The sequence below is a fragment of the Rhipicephalus microplus genome, chromosome 7 (genome assembly GCF_043290135.1).
Source record: "Rhipicephalus microplus isolate Deutch F79 chromosome 7, USDA_Rmic, whole genome shotgun sequence".
In the NCBI taxonomy this organism is placed as follows: domain Eukaryota; kingdom Metazoa; phylum Arthropoda; class Arachnida; order Ixodida; family Ixodidae; genus Rhipicephalus; species Rhipicephalus microplus.
This window is the reverse complement of record NC_134706.1, coordinates 7,163,332-7,183,040: the sequence shown is the minus strand read 5'-3', so window position 1 is coordinate 7,183,040 and position 19,709 is coordinate 7,163,332. Positions and strand designations below refer to the sequence as shown.

Below are 19,709 nucleotides of genomic sequence, written 5' to 3'. Positions count from 1 at the left end.
GAGTTTATTGCGCAGAGCACGAAAATATATAGAGGAGACAGTAACCATGTGATAAAAACCATATGGCACAAAGAGCAGAACATGAGTAAGAGAAAAACAAAGACAAAAAAAACAAAAGCACAGAAAAAACGGCAAAGAAAAATCTATAAGAAAACGAAACAGAAAGGTAAAGATAATATAACTACTTGCGTGCACCGAAACCATCGAGGAACCTGAGTTCCTTCTCAGACAGAGTCGTTTTCTTCTCGCGCTATAACTATCGTCATGCCATACCAACTAGCCCAAGCTGCCACACTTCTAATTAACCCTGGCCCCGCACGCGAAAGCAGACGAACGACAGCTACGCCAACTTCAGACTAACACTTTCCTTTATATTATCTCTATGTGTAACGTTGAGAGCGGGGCGATGGGGAGTGCGGCCGATTGCGCCGACTTGTGTGCACGCCGGGCGAGTCCACGTCCTTGTTTTGTCAACTTTTGTGTTGCCATGAGGCAAAAACTTGACTACATGTGACAGTCTATTACTGTGATGTAATAGAGACCCACGAAACAGAAAAAAAAAATGCCGGGTGTAATTGCAGCATGCAGGGGCGACTGCGAGTGAACGCCACCCGAAAGCCGAGTATCGTTCCATAATGGCGGCACTCAGGCGGTTATGAGTTTTAATGCATGGGCCCATGGGGAGCTTTTCCTCTAGAGTTTGTATATTAACTCTATGCTTTCCTCAGTTCAGCGGTCGCCCGGCACTTCATACCGGAAATCTCTGGCACGTGTCCAACTTGTCAAGTGTTACCCGACACCTTTCACGTTGTGGCTTCGTGTCCTGCTCCCCCGAAATCCCCCCCCCCCCCCGCTTCTCCCGAAAATTTTTGGTTATGGCATAGGGAGCGAAAAATGACCATTCTAAGAGGGCGCAGTAAGGGGGGTGGATTGAGCTTCGCCATAAGCTGTTTCGCATCTACAAAAGTAACGTTGCTGCGCGCGAAGATACAAATATACAAACAAGCACTCTCGTTTTTTTTGTTTCTTTTTTCACTTTTCTAACGCATATATCTTCTAGTAAGTGGCGCCACCATTCCAACTTGGACACGTAAATACATACCATAACAGTGTTACATAAACGCGAAAAGGTATTCTTTTAAATTTTTTTTGTAAACGCTATTCCACTAGACCAAAACGCGTTGTCCACAACAAATGTTTTGCAGCATGGTAATGTTATTTTTTTAACTGTCTATCATCGCCATCAGTACATCTTAGAGCTTGCCAGAAACCATTCGGAGCCGACCATGAAGCCGACACGAGCTCATTCATGCCGGTGTTCGGTAATGGTAGCGCCCATATCTGCGATATCATAATTTGTTGCAGTGTAATGTAACGCGCGTTACTGGGTGTTATTCATTTCTGTTTGCAAGACCGCAAGCGTGGTTTGGCGCAGTTCAACCATGTCAGCCACTCGTGACAACAGTCGCGTGTTGCGCGCTCTTCGCGAGTTAGAAAACATGTTCGGTTCCCAAGAAGCGGATTCCACTAGTAGTGTCGACGACACCATCGCACGTCGGCTCTCGTTTGGCGAAAGCATCTTGGAGTCTCGGATAGACACTAGCAGCAGCTCAGAAGCAAAGTCAGGTGAGCCAGTGTCAGCGGAACGCGATAAAAGAGCGCTTCGTACAGAACAAAGTGAGGCGCAAACAACCAAAGTTTACGGCAAATCGGCTCCATCAGGCAGGGAGAAGGAATCGACTTGCACTGCATAAACGAGCCATACGACAATGATATCGATCTCAAGTACCTTTCCAGCAAGCTGTCACACGATTTTCCTATGAAATCTCGTTTCAATGGTGTGTAGAGGGATGGGAGGCACACTGACACAATAACCGTTGTGCTGTTGCATGTATGTACAAAACTTCGGATATGAAATACAAGGGTTCTGGGGATAGAATTGGCAAAACACCGCTGGAAAACAGCTCGGCTGGGCCGAGGGTCCGTTACAAGGCATACGGGATGGTTGTATGAAAAGATAGCAGCATTGTTAGAAGCACTAAATAAGTTAAATATGAACACTAATGCACAAACCAAGATGTAAATATTATAAAGAAATGATGAAAACAAGTTCGATCCACAAGAAGACTGAAATATATGCAAGGGTTACAGGAAACCATACACAATGGGCTCTGACAAATGAACATTGAAAACAATAATTTAAAAAAATAAAAAATATATATGTTTAATTGGCACATCTTTACAAAATGCATATGAAGTGTTTTCGACATTTTGATGTTGATTTAAATTATGTGGCAAGTTGTGGTGTAATGATTGTAGGCTATATTTATTATGAAACTGAGGAACATATCACGTGTCGCTATTTCTCATATTGGTGGCAGTTACTCTAGGTGTCAAAGATGCACCATAGAATTATGCACTTATCTCGCATGCACCATAGACGCATACTTTTAAATAATTGGCTGACATTTGCAATTTTTACATTGGTCTTTGTTCTCTGGTTTTTTAATTGGTGCTGTGTCTGTCGTTCAGTTTGTTCTGTTTAAAATGCTCTTTCATTCCTTGCCAGTAATACACCGATAAGCCCAGTCAAGCACACTGCACCCATTTACGAAATGCGGCTGTTGTTTATGGCCTAGGTTGTTCACGTTTTCCCAGTCCACAATGGTTGAAACAGCCGTCACACAGCTTTGAATGTGAAGTCTAGCATTAGGGATGAACTCATCTACTAATTACCAACCTCTAGAAATGCACAACCGGGCAGCACCATTCAGATGCAGCAATTAAGTCCCGACATGATTGGTAGCCTTGTGTTGTGTCTACCTTCGGCGTGACGTTTTCTTCCACTTGAGCACAATAACTGCTTAAGTTGTCAAGAACACTCTTTATATGTGAGGGATTTCATGAAACGTTGCTTATCCTCAAACATGTCTTTACATTTATACCTCACAGGCTTAAGTAACGGTACAAAACACAGGTAGCCAAGGCGGTTGTTACAAAGGCATAACTTTGTATGCATAAAAATAAACAAAAAAATGTGTGGTCCTGAATGTTTTATGAAAAGTTTCAGAACAGCTGTGTTTTTCAAGTGTTTTCTCTTCAATACAGGCAGTTAACGGGGTCTTCCGCAGTAGTCACTATCAGAACATTAATTTGTAGAGCATGGATCGTACATGTGTAGTCTGTGCATGGTGTAAAAGTAACATTCGAGATATAAAACTTGGTGCTCTAAAAATATTTTGAGAAAAAAGCAATATCGAACAGGTTTATGGAGTCCAGAGTTAGACAGAATTACATCTGGACATTGATGAAGAAAAGTACAGTGCTGGCCAAAGTAAAAATACATCCATAAAGGAGACGGATCGCCTCCCACACAAGAGCTCTGTTGACAGTGAAGTGACAATAGCAGTGTTACTTATCGCCTGTTTCGAGCAGCGCATATATATTGGCGAGACATTACTGCTAGTTTTATTTAACTTATGTACAGTGGTTTGGATCATCAAAGATTCCAGGTGAAGCTGTCAATGGAGTTTTTTTATTAACGCCTGAGATATTTAAAGGGACACTACAGAGAATCAATGACTTCGTTTAGATTGATAAACTGCACTCTGAGAACTCTAATGCCATAACTTGCACTTTGCACAAGTTGCATAAGTTTATTATTAGTAGAGAAAGTCAAGGTTAAAGTTTAGTTAAAGGTTAAATTAAGGTTAAATTTCATGCCAATATCACCGCATGTGATATAGCAAATTTCAAAATGTACTTTTTGTATTTTCGCGACGTTGGCTCATCGAAATTTTCCGAACATCATATGCTAGATCTACAACACCCACAGAACAATGTACTTCATTTTATTGAGTATAAATGATGTAAAACCCAGTAGACACCTTTAAAATTTTACTACATCACGGTGTTTGGTGTGGGAATATCACAAAGGCGTCTCTACCTGCATTTTCTTTTCACACGTTTTCTCACTTGCCAAGCATCGTGTCATGGTCAAAGTGGTGTTTTTGGGATTGTAAAATAGCAAGTTACTAATATGCGAGAAATTGTTTCGCTCTTTCGTGTCTCTTTAAGCTCGGAGGGAGGCTGCTGTCGTGGACAGAAAACTCGGTGGGTATGTGCCACAGAAAGCAAATGGCGAAGCAGCTTCTAGCATATATAGCATGTATAGCAATGGGGTGGTAACGAAGAGTTATGAGCATGAAGAGGAAAGCACAAGGTAAATCATAGTGTAGCTTTTTATAATACATTTTATGTCCTGCAAACAGCATAGAGTAGCTGTGCATCGTACAGCATCGAAAGGGGTGGGAAAGGGAAGTGATATTGTTAGGGTGAGGGAGAGAAGGTGGGAGAGAGGTTAAAGCATGGCATAGCCATGTACCCTTCAGCAGAGCAATGGGTGGGATGGGAAGTGAAGGTGAGGGAGTTTGGGAGAGAGGAATATATTGAAAGAGCTATGGCAATACCACTTTCTATAATGACCTCTCTCTTTCTATATAGCCGAATACCTTTTTGTATCGAGGTAAAGCAATATAAGAAGAAAAGAATTTAAAAAGAGAGATAAAGAAAGAAGAAAGTACTCGGTCTGCGTTTGCCAGATAATGGTGCTTGATTGCCAGCTCTGCTGTTTACTCATAATTCACAGGCATGGAGCTGGCTCCAACCTTTTTTTTCTCTCTCACTCTTTTTTGTGATTTACACTAATAAACAATGATTATCGTTGCAGGAGAGAGAGATGTCCCAACTGTGCAGCCAGCTTCCTACTGTGTACTATGTACTTTCACTGACAGCCTGCTTTTCTCTTTCCAGCTGAGGCTGAAATCCGAGCGCTGAAGGCCGAGCTGCTTCAGTGCAAAGCAGAAATCGCTCGACTCACCATGCAGAAGAATGAGGAGGAACCTGCACGAAAAACAATTGTTCTTGGCTACACGCGAGAGCTGGACACACTTCAGGAGCACTTGCAGGTTGGTGCCGTGGTTCTCGTTTTTGACCAGATTTTCAATCTTATTTTCATTTCATGTTACTTTTGTTATGGCGAAGCGTTGAGAAGAGTGGAGAACACAGGACAAGGGGATACTAGGAACATAAAATTTTATTTAAACAAAACTTGTTTAAATAAAAATTTCTACTTAAAACATTCACTTGTCAGCACTGCTTTGTCCTGTGTTCGAAAGTATGCGTTCCTTGTAGCTCTTCACCATTAAGAACCTATACCAACTTGCCTAATTGGCAGTCATTTTAAATGTACTACTTTTTCTGTTTGTTATACTGTATTTTACTTTAATGTATTGCCACTACTTCTGAATACAGTCGAACCCCTTTATAAGACACACTGATATAAGAGACAATCAGTGTAAGAGACGCCAATGTGCCTACAGTAAAATGCGGGTTGATAGGGAAATTCATATGAGGTACCTGTCATTTTAATAACCTACCTTTCACAATACTGAAATCGCCACGCATGTCACAAGAAGGCACTTAGCAAGCGAGAAAGTGCGGGACGCCACTTTGAAATTGCCGCGCCAAATGTTGTGAAGTCATAGATTGTGACAGCATCTTCAAGGTCCTAGTCTGTAAAAAATGAAGTACACCTGTTGGCAAAATACATTGGGAAGCACAAGCGGTGACCACAATCAGATTAAACTGCATTGCCGCGCCATCTGACATTGAGCGTCCGGTGTCGAAACATCGCGGTGCGTCTACACATCCTTTGATGTCTACTGCCACATATTTTTACTGGCATGGAGCATACTAGCTGATTACATGTAGCATTTTGTGGTAGAGGTGCTTTTTTTTTTTCAATCTGTCATGCACTCCATTCAACGGTGGCACAGTTGGCATGAAGCAGGTACGCTGGTTGCTTTACCAGATAAAGATAACTTTGTCTCGGGGACAAAACGTTGCCACATACATTATTAGTTGCCTTCTGTGCATGTTATTTTCGGTGGAAACGTTCCGCGCAGTACCGCGCACCAGAATTGCAGAGGCCCGGAGCCGGAAAAATTTTTAGATTACCCCTAACTTTTTATTTTTATTTATGCATGCTGCAGCCCATCATGGGCTATGGCAGGAGTGGCAATAACATCACATGTCAAGCGCAGACAAAAAGAACCAGTCATTCTCAAAGCACGAACAAATCCAGGTAAGGCATTCTAACACTCAACTGTTGCAGGAAAGTAGCTATATTTGTACAAATCAGTTCTACATTCAAGATGCAAAAGATTTGAGATTATGCGAGCTACTAGTACAGGAAGGTTGGGCAAACTGAAAGTACTGGTTTAAGTGGGCATAGCATGGATACTCAATCAAAGCAGGCACGAACTTTAAGCTTTTGTTGTGGCGACATGTTGCCAGAGTGGTCAGACTGAGATTTGAAAGTTTGGAAAAGGGTGAAAAGTTCCAATTTAAGCGACAGTAGATAAAACGAATAGCTTTTTTTTTAATGGACTCAATCCTATTAATATCGTTTCTATAAAATGGATTTCAAACAGCAGATGCATATTCTAGGACAGGACAGATTGGTGTTTTGTACATGAGCAGTTTGGTTTCTGTAAGAGCTACTCGAAGAGTGATCTAGTGGTACCCCAGTTTGAACATGTAATAATGAAGAAAAGGTCCAGCTGCTACGTGTTATCTGTCTGATAAAGGTAAAGCAAGCAAGCGGTGTACCCTTCACCACCACTGTACTCCCGTTGAACTGAGCGCACTGCGTATTGTACGAAGAAAGTGACCCCTACCACTTAACACTACATGCAATCAGCTAGCATTTTGCAAGCGAGCGAAAAGCCGTAACTGCGAGTGTAAAAGGATGTTCACATGCACGGCGACGTCTCGGCACCAAGCACACAATGTCAGATGGCATAGTGATGCAGTTTTATCTGATTGTGGTCGCCTATTGCATGACCTGACTTATTTTGTCAGTAGGTATACATTATCGTCTGAGGAGGCCATAGACATAACACACTGAGCTTCAGAAAATTTCTTTGAGCCAACGTAGGCAAAATAAGAAGAACATATAGGGTTTCAGTTTGAAATTCAGAAATGAAACTGATTTTATCCCCTATTAATGAACATGATTATAAAACTAATGGCATTAAATAGAACTCATAAACTAGACATATGCATTGTTTCACTTTAGTGTCCTTTTAAGATGTAGTAAGTTAGATTAATCATATTGAAATGCATCTAAATAGGCTGCAAACTGTAGTTAGATGTACTTGACTTTCTTTTTGGTGTTATTTTGTTTCTTCTACTATTTCATTGAGAGAAATTAACACACCGCTTGTGTAATAACCTGTAGGGCTTGAGGGCATTCGAATAACTAAATAGGTGGTTCAGTTCTCACAGCCAGAATGAAATTGTTGCCACATTAAGCCATATTGATCCGGCTGTTGCATAGGTAGATAAACCATGAACACACTCAATATTGAAGTCTGGGACTTACTTGAGAACAGTAACATAAAGCAATAAACCATTTTAGACTGATATATTAGTATCCTTCAAGTGCAACTTTGTTAGTAAATAGGAGATTGCTGGTTCCTTATAAATAAAAAAGTGAAGCGTGAACGTATCATTTTAAATAAATGTCGGTGCGAAAAAACAGGTCTACCACCCTCCCTCCCACTCTTTACCTCTCTACTTTCGCCCCCTTTTAAGGGATTTACAAAATTTTCTAAAACTTGGAATAAGTTCCGACAATTAAGAACTATGCAGATCCTACTTGACTCCTTTAAAATGTAATGAGACGTTGCACCAAGTTGGTACGGGAACATCAAAGTGGTGTCATTACCTGTATTTTTTTATGTGCACATTTTATTTGCTCTTCGCTTGCCAGGTATCTTGTCTGACAAAAGGGGTGCTTTTGGTGGTATCTTACTAATACGAGAAAAATAGTTTTTCGTCTTTAGTTTGCCTTTAAATACTCCTCTGCCACAATCTTAACATATTGTAAGAGACAATAATGATATAGGTACTATAGTGGTGTTTATAAGTTGAGACTTCTACAAAATCAAGGATGCCAGTCTAATGCAACTCATATGCAACTGTTATGTTTAATTGAAGAAGTCCTAACATAAATATTTTATACCTTGTTTTTTTTTTGCAATAGCTAACTCACAACCCACTTATCAAGGCTGGAAACCTTGTTTCTTCTAACGTGCAACAGTTCATTATTTGGAGACCGTTTATAGTGCCCACTCACAGTTTCAAAAAGCTTTGATTGAGGGTGGACTCAGTATGTTCACATTGGCAAGGTGTTCACAACTCTTTCATTGAATGCTCCCTTGGTGCTGTTATAACCCTCATGCACTGTTGTAAGTATGCGTGGTCCCCCAAAAATGCATTGCCCAGGCAAGTACCAGCCTTTGTAGTGCCTTTCCAGTTCATAAAGAAGGTGACTCCTCATCTTGTTAAAAAGGTGAGCTTGGGCTCAGGGCTCGGATTGATCATGGCATTACCAACTCATGATGCAAGAGACGGTTCGTCGTAAAAACAAGGTGGTGTCGTGAGGTAGGGAGTTTCGTGTGCAATTGCACGACACACACTTTAAAATTTTTTAAGCTATATTAGCCATTGATATTTTATAGATGATGCATGGGTGCCCACACAGATCTATCCCGCCAGTTGTCTCACCTTAAAAATTTCGGGTTGAATCACGTGTTCCTGCAGAAAGAGCGAGACGTTAATGCCGAGCTGAAGCAACAGGTGATCAAGGCCCTGGAGAAAGAAGCCGAGGACCGGGCAGAGATTGCACAGCTGCGGCAGCAAATGAAGAACCGTGTCGCGGAACTGGAGGAGCGCTGGCGACGCTCCCAGGCGCTATGTCTGGAACTTCAACAGCAGTTAGACCAGGTGGGAAATCGGGGTGCCTCATGTAGTTTATCGCGAAAGTGCTTTATGCCTGGGTCCACCAAGAGTTAAAGCATGTTATTTTTGTCTTGAATGCGATGTCACATAAAGAACATTTCAGTAGCTCAGAAAGAAATTCAGAAAAAAGTTTAACAATTAAACATGGATGTGTTGAACCAAACTAATATAAATTGGCGTTTATATCGAGCCATTTTCAAACAGTACAGAAAAGTAGCAGGTTGAGAAGTGATGATGAATGCAGTGAAACCACTACATTGGCATGTAACAGTGAGTACGCGCGGCATGCACATGGTGTAATGTACGCTTTACTGTCTCATATTTAGACCGGGCAACACTGCGTTCTAAAGGTATACAAATTCCACATACGCATGTTAGAGTGCTGAAGAAGTTATTCCTTCGTAGCACAGTACGATGCCGGCAGTGGAGAGGTTTAGTTAGTCTGTAGACTTCCTAACATTTGCAGACACCCACTAGCCGCGCCTTTGATGGCTGAAGCAGGAGCAGCAGCAGCTGCTGTGGAACTGGTAGCAACATATTGTGGCACTTCATCTAACTAGAACAATTTTTTTCTGTTTTCTTAGTCTCCCATCTCGGGTAGAAGCTGAACCTACACAGCTATACCATTTCAAACAATAATAGTTTATTCCTCTTTCTTAATTGTGTCACTGTTTTGACGTGATTTAATAATTATCTCACTGCCATTGCTTTACACAGAGTCAGTAAGCAGGTAAGTAGCTTCGATGTTATTTTTGTAGATCTCTGGTTAGGCTTTGCATCATCAAGTGTCACTAACAGCCTTGTCTCTCTTGTGCGTGCATTTGGAAATCCGGCCAAAACTCGTGATGTACATCTTACAAATGGGGCATGCTCTATAACCTCACCATTTCTTGCCTCTGTTTCTGATTTGTCACTCTCACAAACTTCAAAATTCAATTCATATACTTTTTAGGCTGTTAATAACGGCTGGTATTGTATAGACAGCACATCATTGTGGCCATCAGTGTGATGTAACAGTCAAATTGTGTTTGTATCTTTGTGTCAGTGCTTCTTCAAGGTTCTCTGTGCATGCCAAGAAAGTGGATGAAATGAATATAAGGCACTTACTTTATGTAAAAGTACTTTTTTTTCTATTTTCCTGATAGACGAAGGAGTCTGCCCAGGAAACCACATTTGCACTTGAACAAGAGGTCCAGAGGTATTCGTCAAACTATTTTATCCACTTGCTGAAGCAACAGTATGCAACATGCTCAAGCGAATGTGATTGGTTTAATTTACTGGGCAAAATCAGTGCCAACATGACCGATAAGCAAGACAAGAACACAGTACAAGCGCTGTCTAATGATTGATATGTGGGGTTTAACGTCCCAAAACCACTATATGATTATGAGAGACGCCGTGGTGGAGGGCTCCGGAAATTTAGACCACCTGGGGTTCTTTAACGTGCACCCAAATCTGAGCACACGGGCCTACAACATTTCCGCCTCCATCGAAAATGCAGCCGCCGCAGCCGGGATTCGAACCCGCGCCCTGCGGGTCAGCAGCCGAGTACCTTAGCCACTAGACCACGGCGGCGGGGCTACAAGCGCTGTCTAACAACTGAAGTTTATTGAAGCAAAAAACAAACACAGGGTAGCCAACACTGGTGTGCAGAGGAGTTTTACGTCATGTAAAAGAAATCGTTCACTAAGTGCGCATACCTTGCAATCTAGCAAACTAGCAGAAGGCTCAGATATGCGATCATCTTCCTTCATTTTTATGAAGAAGGCTTCTGCGAGTTTATGCACCTGTTTGTCTTTATGTTTCAACATAATGACTCTGTTGTTTCATAAAAGGGCTATACTCACATAGGCTCTTGCAAATCGTAAATTTGCAATTCGAATCGAGTAGTGATTTGACAAAATAATTTTGAATCTATGGTATATATCATATCTTATACAAAACAATGAGCATATTTGTTTTTTATTTAATTTTTGTTTTACTGTGGTTGATCAAAACGTATGATCAAAACGTGTTATGTTGAAATGTCATTATTTTTTATTTGAAAAGAAGTTCAATGAATGAAAACAACATTTATTAGGTCTAACAGGTGCGACGATGTCGCGCTACCAGCTTAGTCTCACATCGGGGCAGACAGACGGCCACCTCGCAAGCCCGCCAGACGGCCATGAGCTGAGAGCCGAAGTTGGAACTTGTGAGGAGTTCACACCACTCTCCATTGTTATGCTTCGAGTAGAATCTTGGCAGTCGACCATGACGTGCTGTAGCTCCGCGGTTCGTTGCATGCGGGGCAAGAAGTGGAAACAACTTTGAACAGTAGCAAGATTTTACTTTCAGTAGAATGCGATTGACAGCCTGTAAAATATGTTAGGTTTTAATATTTACCATATAAACATGCATAACATATATATAAGCACGCATAACAAGCTTTTAAACATAAAATGATGGTTGGGTCGACGTGAGGGTGGTATGTTCATTTAACCTTGAAGTGGGGCTTCGCGGCACTGCAGCTTCTTTTTTTTTTTTTTTTGGTAAAATGTATTCATGGTGTAGCAGCCCTGTACTGCAGTGAATTGTTCTTTACAGGGAGTAACATGCAGTTTGTATGTCTATTTTTTAATTTCTAATACTTCAAAATTTAGTGTTCATTTCAAACTGAATTCAAGCGCTGTAATATTCGTTAAAAAAATTCCAAGTGCTTGAATATTAGCACAAGCCTATAGCTTCGTGATCTGCAGTGAGCTAAAACATGCAACATAAACGTTCTCTTTGATGTATGTTTGTGCTGGTGAAGTCTTTCATAAATGCATTCACTGGACTTGCGTATGTATGCCTTTCTGTGGGAGAATGGAATCCTATAAACAACCCCAATGGTGTTTGTACTGTGTTAGATAGCACTCATACTGTGTCCTTCTTGTCTTGTGTCTACGTCATATTTGCACTGATTTTTCCAAGTATGCATAGTTTTCAAGACGTCCACTTCTCTAACTTACTGCTTTACTTTACCGCCACACTCTTAAGCCACTAAGGCAGTGTTCTTGTTACATGCATACCAAAGTGCAATGTTTATGTGTATGGTTCACTTATTTTCTAGACTGTCAGCAAGCCAAGTGATGATCCGCACCTCTTTAGAAGAAGCGAAGGACCAAACAGAAATGCTCAAAAGGCTAGTAGCATGTTCCATGGTCATTACCACTGCTAAAAAAAAAAAAACCGAACCCATATCTGCGATATCCATCGTTGGTATACCTGCTCTGAAAAAAAAAAAAAAGAAAGAGCTACACTATGCCCAGTGAATTGTTTTGAAGTCAGCACTTTCCCTTTTTCATTTCCCTTGCGTTTTTCTTTAGCTGTTAAACAAGCTCAGCAGGTTGGCTGTCACACTGATAAGCTTGAGGTTGTGGGTTAGATTACCAGCCATGGCAGCCGCGTTTCGATGGGGACAAAGTGCAGAAACAGCCATGTAGTCAGGTTCAGGTGGTAATTGAAGAACCTCAGGTGGTCATATTTGACACCGAGCCCCCACTGTGGCATGCTTGACAATGATGTCTTGGTTGTGGAAAATAAATCTCATGAGGCAGTGTGAAACAGTGGTTTTCAGCGTGTTGTTTCATGGTGTCAGCGGTGGCAGATGTGTATAAGTTCTCACAAAAGTTTTTTTTTTTTTTTATGTATACAACTGAAAAAAAAAGAGCCCTTAATGTTTAAGTATAATTTTAAGGAAGTGCTTTTGTCTGAGGTGTCAAAATAAAAATAGCTTGGGCTATGGATATCAAACAATTTTATACGGGATAAACATATCCGTTACGTTACAGCTAATGCTTACAAAAATTATTCTTTTTACGAACAACACTATACTGCTCCGCGAAGATTAGCATACAAGTCCATTGCCTTCCAGTCTTAGACTGTGGTGCTATATGGGACACCTATACAAAAGGTAATATTCTTAAGCTCGAAAATGTCCAGAAGAGAGCCATATTATTCATTTATAACGATTTTGACACTGCTCGATGACTAACCCCTTTATCTGAAAGAATCCGCTCAGCACATCTAAAATTCGTGTATCAGTTAGTAAAGGGGCACTACAATGTTGACGTTAGTAAATGGATTTCATTTCTTTTGGTTATTCGATGTGTCAGAGGCATGGGCTAACAATAACACCTTTTTGTCGTCATAATGGCTCTTTCAGGTATTCTTTCTTTTTTTTTTTTCGGCAAACACTTTAGCAGCCACATAACTTTAGCAGCCACATCGTTCAAGCAGATCTTTGTCAGCATTTTCATCTCTTATTGATGGCTGAAACATAATTGGTTTAGTTTCATAGTGACTGTGTGTGTTATATCTGTGTTGCCTCTTCCTCCATTTTTAATTGTGCATTTGATAAATGTTTTGTTTAATGACTGAACCTTAATCTGTGTTTTTCTGGCGTTTTTTTTTATTTGCAGACTTTGCGTGTACATATATTATGAGTGCCATTATGTTGTATTTTCTTTCATGTACTGTATTCCGCTCTACTGAATTCCTGGTAGCGACTGCAGTATGTATAAATAAAATAAAATGAATAAATAATATATAATAATAATAAATAAACTCCAGAACTTTTTATGTACTGTATTCTACTCTATTAAAATACCAGTAGGGATTGCAGTACCGTATCTATAAGTAAAATAAATAAATAATATATAATAATAATTGAACTCCAGCGCTTGCTTTTTATATTAGCTGTTGAACAAATTGCTATCTAGCACACTGCTTTCTGATCTCAAGGTACTGATTATAGTACGGCAGTAAAGTCTTTGTAGTGTTGCCTTGAATCAGAGAAATGTATGTACCTGCTTTGATGCCATTTTATCGGCCTAACATTCCAGCCGTGCCTTGTGAAGTTTCGTAGTGGCTGGGACAGGCCTCCTATGTCAATAACAGACACCTTCCTTTTTTTTTTCTCATTATCTACTTTAGCTTGTAAAGGACATCTATGGCACATGTGCGATAGCCATGTTGCTACGTGCAGTGCTAACATCTGTGCAATGTCATCTCTTGTTCCAAATGCAGACATATACGAGAGAAGGAGCTTCTCATCTCCCACTTGCAAAGTGAAAATTCCGAGCTTCGAAAGTCTGAAAGCAAAGCCAGGGTAAGGCTTTTTAACTTCTTTTTCTGTTGGTTCTGCACTCAAATCTAATTTTAACGACGTTGCATCTTACAAGAAAATAACTTTGTTATATCCGAAAATTTGTTATAAATGTTTATTCCTAACAAATTATCTATTACAAGACTATTTTTTGTTTACTTTGTTATAACTGATATTTCGTTATATCTGGGTTCGCTATATTAAGGTTCGAGTGTATACTTTATGACTCGACACACGTAAAAATCAACAAAGGTACCAATATGTGTTTGTTGGTTTGGTGTAGTCGCATCAAATTTTATTTACGACATGCCCGAAGTGAATTGTTCATTGTTTATTGTATTTAAATAAAAAAGGCCCCACGTCTTGCATTTTTGATTCATTCTCTTGTAATTAGGCAAAATCCTCACTGTAATACTGATGCTTCCAGGAAATTTTGTGAATGAGTTGTGTTGAAAATTGATCGTATTGTCACAGCACATTTCTTGGGGCACAGAAGTGAGGATTCATGGAAAGGCAATCTTGTTCCGCTACTCGTCCATTTGCTTAACATGGCAAAGGCCTTGCGCTATGCATGCATGATGTAATTGTGGAAAAATAACACATTGGTGAAGGGAGAAAATAAAGTACATTGGAATTAGTCTTAACCTGGTCCTTTTCGAGCTATTCATGCTAGTTTATTTAAGGATTAGTGCTGCTTGTGTATTTAGTATTTATTTTAGTGACGAAATCATAGGGAAAAGAATGCTCATTCGTTTTGCAACTTGTGTAATTTTGTGTGGATTACCTTACCCTGACAAGGACAAGTAGCATCAAATAGCTCGGCAAGATTATGGGAAAACTATATGCTTAAACCTCATTATAACAAAGTTGCATATTACAAGACAATAAGTTTGTTATATCCGAAAATTCTTATAAAGGTTATTCTTAACACTGCATTTATTGCATCATTATATTTCATTTACTTCGTTATAACTGATATTTTGTGATACCCAACTTTGTTATACTATTCAGGTTTGAGTGTAGTCAAGAATGAAAATTTTCAGAGCCCAGAATTCACAGGCGTAGGCCAGAAAAAAGTGGAACTCGCTCGAATCCACTCAAAAAATATATCTTGCACTTGGGTTTCACTTGGGCTCACCAAAGTATGCCTCACCCAGACTGACTCAGGCTTGGACTCGTGCCTCTATTCGAGTCTGATCGAACGATGGGTGAGCCAGCTGACTCGTGTTTTGGCGATATTTATATTTCCTCACAGCTTTAACATTAGAAGTGGGGCAGCTTGGGCTAGTTGGTATGACATGACAGTAGTTATAGTGCAAGAACAGAACGACGACAAAGAGACAAGAAGGACACGCTCATGTCCTTCGTGTCCTTCTTGTCTCCTTGTCGTGGTTCTGTTCTCGCACTATAACTATCGTCAACATTAGTCCTGAAGTTTAGGTGCACACTATGGTAGCGGCACCTTGTTGTTTTTACTTTCCTTTATGACAAGTTCCATTAGGACAGCACATGATAGTGCACCACACTGGTTGCACTCATACTCACAGGTTAGTAGGGGGTCGAAATAAAAATTTATAACTGCAAGATAAAATTGTACTGACAAGGCAGACGTTACACATGAAGTAAATTCAACGAGAGAAGGAAAAAAGGCAGAGCGAGTTGTCTCGAGGAAATTTAGTTCACGCTCGGCTCAGAGCTTGCTGGAGCCCCATGCACTTAGATTTTAAGAATGTGCATGTTAAAAAACGTGAAGCAGTTGAAGTTTCCGAAACTCTCCACTGCAGTGTCCCACCCGATCGTGTCCTGGTGTGGGGGCATAAAAGTGGTATATGTGCTTTGTGTCTGTCACTCACTTTTGTCCTAGGAACTCCAACGACGTCTCGATGAGCTGAAGGAGGCAGAGGAACTAGCACGCATAATGAAGGATGAGCTGAAGCGGCTACCGCTTGTTGAGAAAGAGCGGGCAAAGCTTCAGGAGGAAGTTGAGCAACACCGGTTAGTTACTTTTTTTTTCTTAAAACTTCTACTGCTCTAAATACGAGAGAAGTTTGTTCGAGGGGCCTGTTTTATTGTTACTTAGGACTGATGAAACGAGCTAACAGTAAGTCAAGAAATGCACAGGAGGTACCAATTGTTGCCTCTTTAGCTGTAATGCAATGATTTTGATCTAAGTTTGAAAGAAGTTAAAGTGTACAAAAGAATCACCCTGTCTGTCGTTGCGATCTAAACCCTCAAACTTTAATTGCAATTGTTAGTGATGTCGGCGCATCGTTTTTCAATGCAACTTGTTCTCTCTTGCAGGCGGGCGCGTATGAATGTGCACTTGATACAGGAGCGCTTAATAGCAGCTCAGCACAATACAACCAAAGTGAAAGAACTGCAGACACTCAACTCACAGCTACAGGTGAATGTGGAGCAGCTTCAAGAGGAACTGGGAAAATGGAAGGAGTTGGCTGCTGAACCGCACGGTCTCGCGTAAGTTCTTCTCACGTATTTTTATGCATACTTGTTCCTTTACTTTCGTGTGACCGGGCATAACTGACAAAAACTATTACGAGTGTCTTCTTGGGTGCATGTATTTGTGCATTCGCTGGTACCTCACTTTTCAAGTTTGTGGTGCACCAACTGGCTCAATTGCTAGTGCCTGCGCCTACATTTATTAAGTGTTTTTGATCACACATGCATAAAAGATGTGTTTCACCAACGATCAGATCAGTGACCATTCGCTAAGCTTGTATCTAATGTTGTACCTCGAGTATTACTTGTACTGTGAGTGATTCCTTTTGCTGTTGATATAAATAACCTTTGCTGGTTTCACTGCTTGGTTCTTCACCATCACAACTACGTGGTTATATGACTGAAGCAAAACCAATGGACACTTTACTACACCGACGAACGCAAGGAAGACAAGGCACAACCCTACGAAGTAAAGTCTGCAGCTAACTCTTTCGGATACGATATTACATAATTCCACTAAAAGCTGGTGCAAGAGCATACACCCACTCTAGGTAGAAATGCTCTTTTCGCCCAGTCTCTTCGGGTTGAGAGCGCAACATAAAAGGGTATACAAGCCATGCACTGACACTTGCTTAGATAGCGCACGCAGCAGTGATCGCGACTGCGTCCTTAGAATTAAAGCTCATTCATTGCTATTTGAGTGACCCCCCCCCCCCCCCCTCCATCACAATTGTTGGCAGGTCACAGTGTGCGCCCTCCGAGCGATGGAGATAGGTCGGATCGTTTGATCTCTGCTTCAGCAGCGCTCGTTGCCCTTATGATATGCAGGCAGATGTTATCAATTTGGACTTCATACGAATCATGATGGCAAAAACTCGTCTATAGTGTCCTTATAATTGCTATTGCAATAACTCATTAATAAATAAATGTTACTGGCCAGCTCTACCTTCAGTTTCCCTTTTGTATAATTTGCGCATTTGTTTTTCAAACTTTGCACCATGACTGCTTATAATTAAAACCTCTTTATAATGGATTTTGGGGAAATGTCCTACTAATTTTGTTATATCCAGGTTTAACTGTATAGGGATTCCTGAGACAGAGGGATCGGTCATTTTTTGTTTTTGTTTTCCGTTTCTCTTTCCTTGCAGGAGTCCAACAGCAGTGCTGCAGTGCCTGGCTGATCTGCGGCGCTCTGAGTTGGTTCTGACAGAGCGACAGTCAACGTTATTAGCAGAGTAAGCATTTCCATCTGGGCCCAATGGGGGCTTTGTAGTGGCCACAGCAGTTCGCAGCTAAACACAGGGTTTCTGGCTCGCAAAACTTCACAATTAATTTGAAGGAGCCAAGCACCAACATGAACGTGGCCGGGAAACACTGCCGATCAGTGGTCGTGGCTTCTGCAAACGTGTGAGCCAAACAGGGAAGTGCTGCACATGCCAGGGAGTTTATAATTATGTTTCAAAGACAGCCGGAAAGAAGGGCAAATTTAAGGGCTCATTTTTTTGGCTAGACACGAGGCTAATGAGAACTGACAAACAATTAGGCCAAGGAAAGTACAGGGTATGTTTTTTGTAGTAATTGTAATGTAATTTTGATGAAATAGAAGTGGACAAAAAGATAACTTGCTGTGGACAGGCACCGAACCTGCGACCTTCGTGTAATGCATCTGATGCTCTACCATTTGAGCTACCACGATGGCTATCCCCCCCCCCCTCCCCCCGTACATTTTATAGGGTATGTATGTGCATTTAAACGTGGAAGCATCAGTCATCCCACATTTAAATACACATACGTGCCCTATAAAGTGGGCGGGCGATAGCCACCGTGGTAGCTCGGTTGCTACAGCATCGGATGCATTTCTCGAAAGTCGCAGGTTTAGTACCTGGCCACAGCAAGTTATCTTTCCATCCAGTTTTTTTTCTTCGTTACAGTTACTTTTAATAACATCCCCTATACTTACCTTGGCATAATTGTCTTTGGCATAATTTCTCATTAGAAATTACATCAATTTCTTTCAGAGGGGAAGGATTCCACAAAAAAACACAGCTCACCAAAAACAAAAGCAACATCTTTGTAGACTTGCAACTGCTTTATTCCTTTCTGAAAGAATGCACCAACTAGCACCTAAGCATGTGCTACAGAAAATCACATCAGCTATGGGCTCGGCTACATTAACAGAGGCAAGGATTTGGCTGTTGGCTCATTTGAGCATTCTTGGGCTGGCTAAGTACCACGGCCACCGCAGGGTGTCACTACATGGTGGTGCCGCTCTCTGTAGGCTACTGAAATTACCGACTTGACAGTGTGTTTGCGATTATCCGTACTTTCCTGGTCTTGTTCAGGAACGAAACCCTGCGGAGCAAGGCCGAGACCTGCACCCAAGAACTTCGCCGAATGAACGCCAAGTTTGTAAAGAACCAGTCCCAGTTTGACGAGCAGACAGCGTTGCTGCGCCGAATGCAGAGGCGCCTACTTCTCTTGGGCAAGGTGATGTGCGTTTTGTATATCTAGTGCAGAAGAGCCCTTTAGGGGCCCGGACTGTTGTATGCTGTCGTCGTCTTATGTAGCCTGCTGTAACAGTGGCAAAATTACTTAAAGCTTGGTTTTCTGTAGCGCCTTGATGATCTCAAGTGCAGAGCGCTTAGGGGCTGTCGTACGCTGTCATTTCTTCACATAACACAGGCAAACAGTTGTCAGTGGAAAGAGAGTATAAATTATAGAAAAAAAAAAGAAAGCAAGTGAAAAATAGAGAGAAAAAGAAAATCATTGCCATAAACACAAAGTGAAGGATGTTAGAGGAGCGTGCTCGGATGAGCGCAGGGTGTTTCTCAGAGAGACCGTTTCTGTAGGAAGGCTTCTTAACGAACCGGCCCATAATGTGTACGTGGAAGGCAGCGTTTCCAGGCACGTTCTGCGGCTGACACTGCTCAGTCTTGGCCCTGTCGATCAGCTCGTTAACCACCTGCCCCTTCGTGGCATACTGGCTTCTGCCGTGAGTCAAATGCCTGACGCTCACGAATGGCAGGCGTAGAGCTGGCACGCATTCTTCAACGGGTTTGAGGGTGAGCCTGTTGGAGGTGCCCGGTAGAATATCGGTACCTGTATGTAAGACTCACACGCATGGTGGGAACTTTTCACTTGCTGCTGCTGTGCCTACGAAGCGACGATAACGAAGTGGACGTAGTCACGAGGGCCATCGAAAACCGACGCTTTGGGTGCCAGCAAGCCATATATGTTGTGAGCTTTGTTAAAA

The 19,709-nt window shown here is 41.4% G+C and overlaps 1 protein-coding gene across 2 annotated transcripts in view; it reads left to right on the top strand.

Annotated features, from left to right (window-relative positions):
- Window positions 1-1,299: 1,299 nt before the first annotated feature.
- Window positions 1,300-19,709, top strand: part of LOC119179898 (mitotic spindle assembly checkpoint protein MAD1) — a 43,567-nt gene continuing 25,157 nt past the window's right edge. The window contains exons 1-10 of one of the 2 annotated variants that reach the window (XM_075868564.1): window positions 1,300-1,626; window positions 4,813-4,967; window positions 8,671-8,853; window positions 10,014-10,066; window positions 11,963-12,034; window positions 13,921-14,002; window positions 15,864-15,994; window positions 16,301-16,474; window positions 17,605-17,691; window positions 18,799-18,943. In XM_075868564.1, the coding sequence (XP_075724679.1) occupies window positions 1,443-1,626; window positions 4,813-4,967; window positions 8,671-8,853; window positions 10,014-10,066; window positions 11,963-12,034; window positions 13,921-14,002; window positions 15,864-15,994; window positions 16,301-16,474; window positions 17,605-17,691; window positions 18,799-18,943 (1,266 nt within the window). In that variant the 5' untranslated portion in view covers window positions 1,300-1,442. The remainder of the gene's footprint in view (window positions 1,627-4,812; window positions 4,968-8,670; window positions 8,854-10,013; window positions 10,067-11,962; window positions 12,035-13,920; window positions 14,003-15,863; window positions 15,995-16,300; window positions 16,475-17,604; window positions 17,692-18,798; window positions 18,944-19,709) is intronic. The other variant, XM_075868563.1, reaches the window with a different exon arrangement.